The sequence below is a fragment of the Pseudopipra pipra genome, chromosome W (assembly GCF_036250125.1).
Source record: "Pseudopipra pipra isolate bDixPip1 chromosome W, bDixPip1.hap1, whole genome shotgun sequence".
In the NCBI taxonomy this organism is placed as follows: domain Eukaryota; kingdom Metazoa; phylum Chordata; class Aves; order Passeriformes; family Pipridae; genus Pseudopipra; species Pseudopipra pipra.
In genome coordinates this window covers 22,843,368-22,855,992 of record NC_087580.1, presented here as the reverse complement: position 1 = coordinate 22,855,992, position 12,625 = coordinate 22,843,368, and the positions used below count along the sequence as shown (strand labels likewise).

At 50.3% G+C, this 12,625-nt stretch overlaps 1 protein-coding gene across 1 annotated transcript; it reads left to right on the top strand.

Annotated features, from left to right (window-relative positions):
* The first annotated feature begins 6,574 nt into the window (after nt 1-6,574).
* LOC135406367 (olfactory receptor 14J1-like) lies at nt 6,575-8,135 on the top strand. Its single transcript, XM_064640770.1, has 2 exons — nt 6,575-6,587; nt 7,330-8,135. Exons 1-2 carry the CDS (start codon nt 6,575-6,577, stop codon nt 7,941-7,943), a joined length of 627 nt encoding a protein of 208 aa, XP_064496840.1. The 3' UTR covers nt 7,944-8,135.
* The last annotated feature ends 4,490 nt before the right edge of the window (nt 8,136-12,625 follow it).

The following is a 12,625-nucleotide window of genomic DNA, read 5'->3' as shown; positions in this document are numbered from 1 at the left end:
CCAACCGCAGCAATGGGCCCTGCTTCCCCTGGCCCTCCTGCAGCCCCTGCTGTAAGGGGGGTACTTTTGAATTAGATGATCAATGGAGCATAGAGGCGGGAGAACGGGATCATATTAGGATGCAAAACCAGCCAGAGTATGGTACAATGTAACTTCATGGCACAGGCTAATTGTAAGGTCCATTGTGCTTTTTAGCAAGTCAGCTTGATATCCCCTATTATCAGAGCTGAGTTCTTCCTTGGTTCTGCTACATATTGCAAGATAGATACATCTACCCTTGAAACACAGTGGTAGAGGTCATCCATAGGGGTGAGAAAGATGATGATGGGAGGAAGATGATGTGGGCAGGGGTCGCTGGCCCCTTGCCCTACAAGTAGGGCATGCGCAGACTGTTGCCATGAGGTGATGATCGGGGGGTTTGGCTGCCATTCAGGCATCACCTTTTACTGGGTACTGGCCCTACGTGGTGTAATGTGGAACTGATAAAATGGGGTGTCAGAGCTGCTGGGGTGAGCGATCCTCATCCTGCCACCGAGACTGTGTTGCTCCGCGGGGACGCCCGCTAAGCACGGGCACCGACCAGCTGCTGCAGATCCTGACAGCCCTGGCCTGTCTGTGTGGGTAAGCACAGGTTATTGATAGGAAGCAACTGAGAGATCATACTTTTTAATATCCCTTTAGTGTCACTTTAATTCCCCTTTCATTATTGAATATTGTCATAGTGTTTCCCTTTAATTTCCCTTTTTACTAACTAATATCATGTTAATAGTTATCCATAATATTGTGTTAAGATCCCTTGTTTGGTATCCCTTTACTATCCCTCCTTTTCACTAGTTAATACAATATTAATGCTGTTCGTAGTATTTGTTTTTAAGGCCACACAATAAGATGGTTATTTTGTATCCTTTTTAGTTCTTGATTCACTTTGTTAAGTTTATTATTATTATTATTCTCACCGTAATAAAAGATATTTTGTGTGTTTGAATATTTCTGGCCCTCGTCTTTATTCCGGACATGTATACAAATGAACTGTTACAGTTATATACAACTGAAATATATATATAGAATTTCACAAGGAAAAGGGAAAGGGAAGGGGTAGGGAAAAAAGGAACAAAACCAAAATAAAATATGTATATCCCAATCAAAAGCCCAAGATCTAGCAACTAAAAGAATTAGCAAAGAATACCTTACTACTCTCCTTGGGACAATGGAGAGTCACGCTGGAGCGACTGCCGGCAACCTCCACCTCCCAAGGTCAGCAAGGCCTTACCAGGCCTCAATCCCCAGCACGACAGTCTCAACAGCAGGGAACCTGCACCTCCAAAGCCACCAGAAGGAAAGAGAGCAAAGGCCTCTCCTCCTTTCTTCTTATAACCTGGCTTATGTAAAAATTGTAGGGAATACTGGGTAAATCTGGGCACTTCCTTGGTTACAAACTGGTCACCAAGAAAGGCCTAGACCAAAACTACCACAACCCACAAGGATCCTCCAGTCCAATTCCTACCCTGCACAGGACCATCCCCAAGGGTCACACCATGATCCTGAGAGGATCATCCAAACACTTCTTGAGCTCTGTCAGCCTTGGTGCTGTGCCCACTGCCCTGGGGAGCCTGGTCAGTGCCCAACCACCCTCTGGGGGAAGAATCTTTGTCTAAAATCCAACCTAACACAACTTCAGGCCATTCCCTGAGGTTCAGTCCCTGGTCCCCCCAGGGCAGAGCTCAGGGCCTGCCCCTCCTCTGCCCCTCCAAAGGTCTCCCCTCAGTCTCCTCCAGCTGAACACACCAAGTGCCCTCAGTGTCCTCACACGCCTTCCCCCCAAGGCCCTTCCCCATCTTCCTTGCCCTCCTTTGGACACTCTCTAATGGCTCAATCTCTCCCTTCCATTGTGTCCCCCCAAACTGCCCCAATGTTGCCTGTGAGGTCCCTTCTCTCAGCAGGAGCTGATGGCTCAGCCCGTGACTCAGGGCTGGGCCAGGGGCTCTCCAGCTGCCCCTGCCCTGGCCTGTGACAGCCCAGCACAAACCCCTTTGGTTCCATGAGGCCCTGCAGTGTCACAATGGCCTCTTGATTCCATGAGGCCCCACGTGTCCCAGTGGCCACTTGCTTCTATGTGTTTCTGCAGTTGCCCAGGATTCCTTTTGTTCCATGAGGCCTCACATGTCACAATGGCCCTTTGATTCCATGAGGTTCTGCCCTGTTCCAGGTTTCCTTCAGTTCCATGTGGCCCTGACATGTCACAATGGACCCTTGACACCGTGAGGTTCCACAGTCTCCAAGGGCATTTTTGTTCCATGAGGCCCTGCAGTGTCCCAAGGGCCACTTGATTCCAGGTGGTTGCTCAGTGTCACCAAGGCCCCTTGTTTCCACAAGGTTCTGCAGTGTCTCCTTGTTCCCACTGTTCCATGAGGTTCTGCAGTGTCACACTGGCCCCTTCATTCCATGAGGTTCCACAGTGTCCCTGGATTCCTTTGGCTCCATGAGGCCCTGCACTGTCAGACTGGGCCCTTGATTCTCTGAGGTTCCACAGTGTAACAATGGCCCCTTGGTTCCCTGAGCTTCCAAAATGTTTCTGGGTTCCTGTGCTTTCATGAGGGCGTGTGTGTCAAATGGCCCCTTGGTTCCACGAGTATCCACAGTGTCCCAGTTTTCCTTTGCTTCCATGAGGCCCTGGAGTGTCACAATGACCCATTGGTTCCATGAATTCCAGAATGTCTTGGAGCTCCTTTGGTTCCACGGGGAGCTGCATGTCCCAGTGTTCCCTGGTTACTGGGACATTCTCCACAATTCCTTTAGTTCCATGAGGCTCTGCAGTGTCACAACTGGCCCTTGACTCCATAAGGATCCAAAAAGTCCCAGGGTTCCTTTGGCTCCATGAGGCCCTGTAGTGCCACAATGGCCTCTTGTTTCCATGAGGTTCCACAGTGTCCCAGAATTCATTTTTTCCATGAGGCCGTGGACTTTTACTATGGAGCCCTGATTCCATGCACCCATGCTGTGTCCCAATGGCACCTTGGTTCCATGAGATCCTACAGTGTCCCAGGGTTCCTTCTGGAGCAGGAGACCCTGCAGTGTCACAGGTGCCCCTTGATTCCATGAGAGTCCACAGGGTTCCTCTGATTCCATTAGGCCTCACATGTCACAAAGATCCCTTGATTCCAGGAGGTTCCACAGTGTCCCAAGGGTCCCTTTAGCTCCGTGGGGCTCTTTGACATCCCGTGACCTCCCGGCTCTTTAGGAGCCCTGAGAACTTCAACAGGGGGAAGTGCCGGATTCTGCCCTGGGATGGGGCAACCCCACCTGGACGGACAGACTGGGAAGGAGAGGCTGGAAAGCAGTGCCGGGAAAGGGCCCTGGGGGTGCTGGTGGGTGTCCAGTTGGCCCTGAGTCAGCAGTGCCCTGGCAGCCAGGAGGGCCAAGCCTGTCCTGGGGGCATCAGGCCCAGCATGGCCGGCCGGGCCAGGGAGGGGATTGTCCCGCTCTGCTCTGCCCTGGGGCGGCCTCACCTGCACCATTGGGGCAGTTTGGGGGGACACAATGGAAGGGAGAGATTGAGCCATTGGAGAGTGTCCAAAGGAGGGCAAGGAAGATGGGGAAGGGCCTTGGGGGGAAGGTGTGTGAGGACACTGAGGGCACTTGGTGTGTTCAGCTGGAGAAGAGGAGACTGAGGGGAGACCTCACTGCAGGTCCAACTTCTTGGGGAGGGGCAGAGGAGGGGCAGGCCGTGAGCTCTGCTCTGGGGGGACCAGGGACAGGACTGAGGGAATGGCCTGGAGTTGTGTCAGGGCAGGGTCAGGTTGGGTCTTAGACAATAATTCTTCCCCCAGAGGGTGTTTGGGCACTGACCAGGCTCCCCAGGGCAGTGGGCACAGCACCAAGGCTGACAGAGCTCAGGAAGTGTTTGGATGATCCTCTCAGGCTCATGGTGTGACCCTTGGGGATGGTCCTGTGCAGGGCTAAGGGTTGGACTGGATGATCCTTGTGGGTCCCTTCCAACTCATCCTATTCTGTCATTCTGTGATTATCAACCCTGTGTTCAGTACAAAGCCGAAACACAGACCTGCACCAGCCACGGGGAAGAAATTTAACTGTACTCCCCCTGAAATCATCACACCCTTTAGGGGCTCTCCCAGAAACATCCCACAGTCCATTTGCCACCTGGAACCAGTGACTCTGAGTTCCTGCTGCCCCAGCCCCAGGGATGGTCTCCTCGTCTGCTCATTCCTCCATGCTCTCTTTTCAGTGATGGCATCTTAACCAGACAAACCCCTGGGAATAATTTACTTCTAAGTCTTCATTTCCTTTTTGGTTAATTAGACAGATCTCAGAAGCGCATTCCAAGTGAATATATTGTATTAAAGAAACAATGAGAAAACATTTCCTTTTTTATGTCCCGTTTACTTTTTTTCCTGCTTAAACATTAATATCAGCAATCCCCAGTCGATATTGATCCTGGGCAATTCTTAATTGTCTGAATAGATAAGAAAATCAACACCCTCTATGTCTGAGAATCCATCAGACTTTATCCCTATCCCCACCCCACCATTCCCTCATCAAACCCCTGGCACTCAAAGCAGCCTTGGGCAAATCGGAGCTCCCTCCACTCAAGGCTGGACCTGCAGGTTTCAGCTCCTTGGCACCAACTCCCACCTGCTTGGCTTGGAGAAAGAGCTGCCTGAGACACAGAGGGATGTTCATTTATTGCCAGCAAACAAAACCAGAGGAAGGCACAGCTCAATAAAAACCCAGAAATCCTTCCCCTGCTGTATATTAAGTCCACATGGCCTGCACTGAAGTCCACTTTGCACAGTAGATAGTCTCAGACCAATGGCAAACCCCTTCTGTGTCAAGCACACATCCCAAGATCCTCCAAACACTCCCTGCCCCGGATTCTGTCCATATTTGCCCTTTGCACACAGTAAATCACAGATTGTGTGAGTCCTTCCTCCGTCCACAGAGGGAGGAAAAGAGAGAAAATTAATTAAATGGTCTGTTGTACAGAGCTAAATCTGCTCTCATTCCAATATTCTGGGCTTACAGGACCTTTATCAAACACCTTCTGCAGCATCTGTTCACTGGGCAAACATCTGTGTGGATGGCCAGGCCCAAGGAGTGGTGGGCAATGGAGTTCCATCCAGGGGTGTTCCCAGGGCTCAGCACTGGGCTCAGGGCACTTCAATCTCTTTCTCAAGGATCTGCACAAGGGCATCGAGTGCAGCCTCAAGCAGTTCCCAGGGGACACCAAGCTGGGGGGAGTGTTGATGTGCTGGAGGGCAGGAAGGCTCTGCAGAGGGATCTGGACAGGCTGGATCCATGGGCCCAGGCCACTTGGAGGAGGTTCAACAAGGCCAAGTGCCAGGTCCTGCCCTGGGCTCACAACCACCCCAAATCCCTGCCCATGCCCTGCAACTGGTCCCCACAGCCTGTCCTGTGTCCTTAATCCCTCCATTTCCGAAGACTCTGTGGGACAAGGGAGCTGGCAGCTGCTCAGCAGCCTGTCAAGTGCCACCCCATGGTCCTGCCCTTGCCATTGCACATCCCACATCCCAGTGCCCCAGGAAGAGCCCTGAGGAATGAGGCAGGGACAGGATCTGCCTTGCCAGGGGCTGGGGGTCAGGGATTGGCCTACTGGAATAAGGAAACAAGTCAAGGTTTCTTCAGCATCAGAGCCACCTTTCCCTTGCTTGTCCATCCTTGGCATCACTGTCTGCAGATTTCTTCTCTAACTGGAACCTGGGGACACGTTCTCAGTTGTGTCCCTCAGTGAGACTCATTAGCACTACAAGAAACTTCAGTGTTTCAATCTCACTTTGACTTGCTGAAAAGTTGTTTGAACTTCCTCTCAGGGACTGAGTCTCACATAAACAAGACCAAACCCCCCGAGGGTCATGAAATGCCTGGGGCTGTTGCTGTGCTGCTGAGCTGGGCCGGGCTCCTGGCACACAGGGAGCTCCTGGCAAGCAAGAAGAGCTTCAAAGAGACAGCTGTGCCCAGGAGCAGCTCCTCTGCACAGCCCAGCAGGGCTGAGGGCACTGCCTGCAGCACCCAGGGCAGGGGAGTGAGGCAGAGAGAAGTTAAAGGCTGTCAGACGTAGAAAGATGCTGCAACCTCACTGGGGGAGAATTTTTAACAGACCTTTGCACAGGAAGTCTGTTCATGCAGGGCAATGGGACTGCAGGTTTTGGAGTCATCTGGTAAAACTGGCACTGCCCACCAACTACAGATTCTGTAAGTGCAACTCTGAGAGCATCTGGAGTGTAGAGGAGGAGGACATGCTCAGAGTTTCAGCTCCTTCCCAGAATATTTCCAAGACAAAGATTTTTATAAGGTTAAAGAAATTTCCTGAGACTGTTTCCAGTTTCCTACTCTTGAGGAATGGGAAGAAGAAATCATTAAGAAAGTATTAATTTTGCCAAGTCCCTGAGACATCTGAACTGGGAGTGCTCAGTAGGTCTGTCTGAGCTTCCTAATGTGCTTTCAGCCACTGCTCTGCCTGTGGACAGCACCAGCATCACCTCTGCTGGACCCATCAGGACTAGTCTGAACTGTCCTTTTTGCACCTGCAAACGGAATTATGACTCCTACCAGTACAGCCTGTGGTGCTGGGGAAGGAGCTGAGTCCCCTTAAATCAAATGCCATCATAAGGACCCTTGGCTGTCTCCCTGAGGTTTCCTTCCAAGCTGTGAATTCCGCTCCAGGATGGAAACGTCCCTTAACATCTCCTTGTGATGTGAAACCCCTGTATAGAAGCACAGTGATGCTATGACAGTGAAAATGCTGTTGAGTAGGGACCCAGCATCGGAGCTGAAGGAAGATCTCCCAGCAAATCAAAAGGTTGTCTGTGTGTGACATGGGGAGTGTCTGTGGGATACGGCTTTGACTTTGTTTAGATAAGTCCACGCTAACTGGCCTCTTACTGTCTTCTTCTCCTATGTTGGAAACAAATACCCAGAGGCAGCAAATGTGCAACAGCAGCTCCCTCACCCAGTTCCTCCTCCTGGCATTGGCAGACAGGCGGGAGCTGCAGCTCCTGCACTTCTGGCTCTTCCTGGGCATCTCCCTGGCTGCCCTCCTGGCCAACGGCCTCATCCTCAGCGCCGTAGCCTGCGACCACCACCTGCACACCCCCATGGGCTTCTTCCTGCTCAACCTCTCCCTCACAGACCTGGGCTGCATCTGCACCACTGTCCCCAAAGCCATGCACAATTCCCTCTGGGACACCACAACCATCTCCTACATGGGATGTGCTGCACAGGGTTTTTTCTTTCTGTTCTTCATCTTAGCAGAGTTTTCCCTCCTCACCATCATGTGCTATGACCGCTACGTTGCCATCTGCAAACCCCTGCACTATGGGACCCTCCTGGGCAGCAGAGCTTGTGCCCACATGGCAGCAGCTGCCTGGGCCACTGGCTTTCTCACTGCTCTGCTGCACACAGCCAATACATTTTCCCTGCCCCTGTGCCAGGGCAATGCCCTGGGCCAGTTCTTCTGTGAAATTCCCCCCATCCTCAAGCTCTCCTGCTCACACTCAGGCTACCTCAGGGAAACTGGGCTCATTGGGGTTACTGCCTGTTTAGTGTTTGGTTGTTTCATTTTCATTGTTTTCTCCTATGTGCAGATCTTCAGGGCTGTGCTGAGGATCCCCTCTGAGCAGGGACGGCACAAAGCCTTTTCCACGTGCCTCCCTCACCTGGCCGTGGTCTCCCTGTTTGTCAGCACTGGCACATTTGCCTACCTGAAGCCCCCCTCCATCTCCTCCCCATCCCTGGATCTGGCCCTGTCAGTTCTGTACTCAGTGGTGCCTCAAGCAGTGAACCCCTTCATCTACAGCCTCAGGAACCAGGAGCTCAAGGATTCCATAAGAAAAATGATGACTGGATGCTTTTCAGGAGCAATAAAGTGTCAGTTTCTGGTGTGTAGCATTCAGAAGGGGACTCCTTAATGGCCCAGCCTTCCTGCTCAGGTTTTTCTTGCAGGTCATCGGCTACTTCTTGCAATAATGTTCTCTGCAATTAAATTTTATTATGCATCTGCCTTCTAATTTAGTGTCTACCCATTGAATTTGACCCAGAGATGTATAAATGATGAATTGTTCTCTCTAAGTATTTAAACAAAATAAAGGACCCTGCAGTGCCTTCTTTGTCCAAGACCCTTCTTCTCAGATGTTCCTAAAGGACAGCACACTGCAGGACAGGGTGTATTTGCAAAGGGGAAGGGGACAATAATCCCAGCCCAGCAGCACTGCCAGGGAGCAGCAGTGCTTGGTCTTTGCAGAGCTGCTCTCTTGCCACTCCCACACTGTCCTCCTGAGCCCCTTTCTCGGGGTAAGGCCTGAGTGCTCTCTGAGCACAGTCCTGGGGGGTGGAAGCCCTTGGAGCACAGGCAGGGACAGGCCCTGGGAACTTGTAACCTCAAGTCCCAATACTACCTAAAATCACTGCTCCTCTCACTGAGAGGAATCCAGTGCTCTAATCCCAACCTCAACTGGACCTTGAAGGCAAAGCCCAAACCCAGAACTCCAAACTCTTATTTATACTCTAATGCCCACCCCATTCCCAAACCAGTATTACCAGTATGAAAAGCCAAGCTTTAATCCTAACCCAGCCCAAAAAACTCTTCCCCTAATCATGAACCAGACACTGCCAGCAGAACAACAAACCTCCCAAAGTTCTGCCTAATCCCCACCCTGAGCTCTAAACCCCAAGCTCTGACCATTCAGCACCCCCACAGCCCTTGGGAGCAGGGCAAGGACCTAGAGGGCCCAGAGCAGGCCCAGGGGGTTGGCAGAGGAATGGGAGGTGACCTGGATCTGCTCAGCTCTGCAGTGACCCCCAGGAGAAGGGCCTGGGCTCTGGCAGGGATGTCCTGTGGCACAGGGGCTCAGGATCCAAGGTAAGAAGGCCAAGTGCACATGGCAACAGCCAGAGCTGGTGCAGAGACATCAGGGAGGGTCTGGAAATGCTGCTGGGAGGGGGTGGGAAAGCAGGAGGGGTGTGTGCAGCCTGCAAGGCCAGAGCAGCAGCAGGGCCAGGGCAGGACAGCCTGCAGGAGAGATGGCCAAGGGCTCTGGCAGGGCTGCAAGGCCCAAAGGCACCCAGGCCTTTGTCCCCTTGCCTCTGGCAGCTGCCTCTGCCACTCAGGCCACCACAAGCCACTTTCCTGGCAGGTTCTGCCCTTGGGTTCTGCCTCGTCCCTCCCTCAGCAGCCTGGCAGGGGTTGCCCAGTTTTGGGCCTTTGTTGTTCCTCCCCCTCCCATCCCAGTGCCTCCCAAACAGCCCTGAGCCAGCCGGGAGGGACAGGATCTGCTGGGCCAGGGCCTGGGGCTCAGGCCTTGGCCTTTGTGCTCCACAAAACCAAGGCAGGCTTTGCTCAGCATTGCAGGGGCCTGCCCAGAGCCTTTGTCTGCCTGCACTCCTGGCCTCCAAGGAGCTGCTCCAAGGAGTCCCTGGGGAGGCTTTGGCAGTGCCTGCCCTCAGTGGGGCCCAGCAATGCTTCAAGGCACTTGCAGTTTGGCTTCTGACTTCTTCATCAGCTTCTTCCATCTTCTCTCAGTACCTCAGGATCATGGGCTGGGCTGCAAACACACCGTGGGGCTCATTAAAATGCAGAAATCCCTCAGGATCTCTTTGTCTTCCTTTAATTGTCTTCAAGACAATTTCAAAACAAGTCTACAAAATTTGTACTTTTTTTGTTTTAATTCAATGATGGATACTTTTCTGTTCAGAGGAGAGATGATAGAGGTGTTCTCCAAGTTATCTTGATGCTGAGTGTCTCCTCAGGAGATCCAGACTGACCTCGTATGATCAACCTTGCTCCTCATCCCCAACCTCACCAGTTCTGACATGGTCCACCTTGGACTGACAGCTGATGCAGCTCCAAACACACTGTGGGACCCATTAAAATACTGAAAAACAAATTATTTTAAAATACTGAAAAACAAATTATTTCCCTTCCTCTGATTGTCTTCAAGTCTTAAAGTCTTCTACAGCTAATTAGAGTTGTTTTGTAGTTTAGCTAAGGAGGAAGATTTTAAAGTGGAAGTCAAGAAAAATATATATTTTTTTGATGAAAGGGAATTCTTTACACAGAGCCTTGGGATGTAAGAGGGTCAGGGTGTAAAGGATTTGGATCCAAAGACAAGGGGGCAAAAGAGATTAGTAGCACTTAATCATTGACCAAGTGAACAATTATCAAGTGGTTCAACAGCATTTGCCACAATTTTAACAGTGACTGAATTAGAGATTCACAAGAACAACATTTACAACACAGTCAATTCACACCCACACCCAGGCAGAGATGTGTGGACACATCATAGCTGGGTGTGGAAAGGTCCCTCTCCAAAAGTCTCCTGTTGTCAGGGAAACACTCCCCCAAATCCCTTTGTGTTTCCAACAGACAAGGGTCCCAGCTGGAGGAGTGTTTGTGGAGGGGGATCAGAATTGTCCTGGCCATCAGCGCCGCTCTTTGGAGTGTTGCAAACTGGAGGGTTCCCGAGCTGCGAGAGGCTGCCAGAGGTGTCCCACTGAGAGGGAGGTGCTGGGGAGCTGCCAGGGCCTCCCTCAGCCCCGCTGGGTGTGGGCTCACAAGGGGACTGGCTTTAGTTATCTGCTGAATTTCCATCCTGGTGTCAGGAATGACTGGAGTTTCCAAACTATTTGGGAATTGTATCCAAACTGTTCCATTTGGGCTGTGATTCAGGCAAGGAATGTTCCAAGACTTTCATGGGATGACTGATTATCCTGTGTTCCCCATCTCTTCCACTCCAGATTGTTCCCACCTGTATCATCCAGGAGCACCTGGTCCAGTCCAGGGACACTTCCCCATACCCCTGGTCCAGTCCAGGGGCTCTTCATTGCTCAGCTGGTTTGGTCAAGGCTTGTCAGGAGCTCCTGAGATCATCGACCAGGCCTGAGTAGAATGGGGGGAGGATGCACCACCACAGAGGCTTCTAAGAAAGATGGGGACAAACTTTTTGTAAGGACATCTCCGAGCACTCTCCAAGGTGTTTGCAGATGAAAACATTGTGCTCATAGTCTAAGACAGTCAGAGGGGTACAATTTACCAAGGCCTGGAGTGGCAGAACAAGGGGTAATGTCTTTAAACTGAAATAGAGGAGCTTTATATTGGATAAAATGAAGGAATATTTACCAATGGGGCTGGCAAGAACTCCAACAGGTTCCCAGAGAAGTGGATTTCCCATCCCTGCATTTGTCTAAAGTCAGGAACTTTGAGCAGCCTCAATTAGTGAAGATGTCACTCTCCATGTCCACGAGTTTGGACCAGATGACCTTTTATCTCCCTTCCAAGCCAAACCATTCTGGGATTCTTTGAGTCTAAAGTCCCAAGCTCCTTCTCCAAAGAATTTCTATTCCTAGGATATGAATTACCATGTTTTTGAAGAAGCCATTCTAAGCCCAAAAGATAACAAATTAATTCCAAGGAAGTTCCAAGGTATCTGTAGGAAACTTTAGGCAACTGGGTCAATGGCAGAACCTCTCTGGGTGACCTTGCAGCTGAGGATGGGGGATTCAGCCTCGGGCTCTGAGACTCATGATGGGCAGCCAGAAAGGGGATTTGGGGACTGGGCAAGACTTGTCATGGGATGTCTAGTGAAGAACCACAAGGTGAGAATCACAGTGGTCACTGGAGGAACAAGCATAACAGCTGATGCCTGTGCAGCTGATGCTAAGGAAAAAAAGCTCAGAAGCAGTTAATTGAGTGTGAGATAAGGAAAGGGTTTAATTTGTGCCAAGGCATAGATGTAACAGGACACACACCGGCTGTGCCTGAAATGTTACATTTTATAATACTACCTGTCCAACCACAAGTGTTTCCACCCCATTGCTTTTGCTCTGGTCCACCCCCTGGCCTGTCCCCTGGGAATTGGGTCTGGGGGCTTTTGGGACCCTCTCTTCATCACCATCACCATCCTCAGAGCACAAAGGGTACACGGTCACCAGTTCTTGACTGTGTTTTGTTGTTCAGGCCAAGATATGAGTGTTCTCTAAACAGCATAGGCCTTGCCTTGACAAAAGACTAAACATTTCTACTGAATTCGGGGGTAGGATTGATATAGGGAGCATGGAATGGGGTAGGAGGGTTGAGGAATGTGTAAACTACTTGTGCTACAGGGTGAGAGATAAGGACTGCTGCTTCTAAAATCTACTTCTACTACTTATAAAACTTATTAAGCTTACAAAATTTGAAAAATAAGAAACTAAAAGGGTCTTAAGGCATCAGTCCCCTCTTTAGAGATTAAACAAGACTCAAAGAACTTGTTCAATCTCTACTACTTATACTTAACACTAATCATATAACAAGCTATTGTGCAGATTTCACACTAACATTAATGGCTGCTCTATCCAGATTCAGCTTGGTAACTATTAAGTAAGTTTGTGGAAGTAAACTTAATGAAACATTTCTAAGAATTATCCAATATATAATTTAAACTCGTTGCCAAAGCCATAGTGCAAATTCAGCACTCACCTTTATGAAGAATGTTTGGTGCATTTTGTTAAAGCCAAATGTAAATTTAGGTTCTAAACTCAATTCATAGTTACTGATACAAACAAGAGAGAAAAAAACCTTGAACCTTATTTTAACAGTCCTTATAATAGTCTTTGT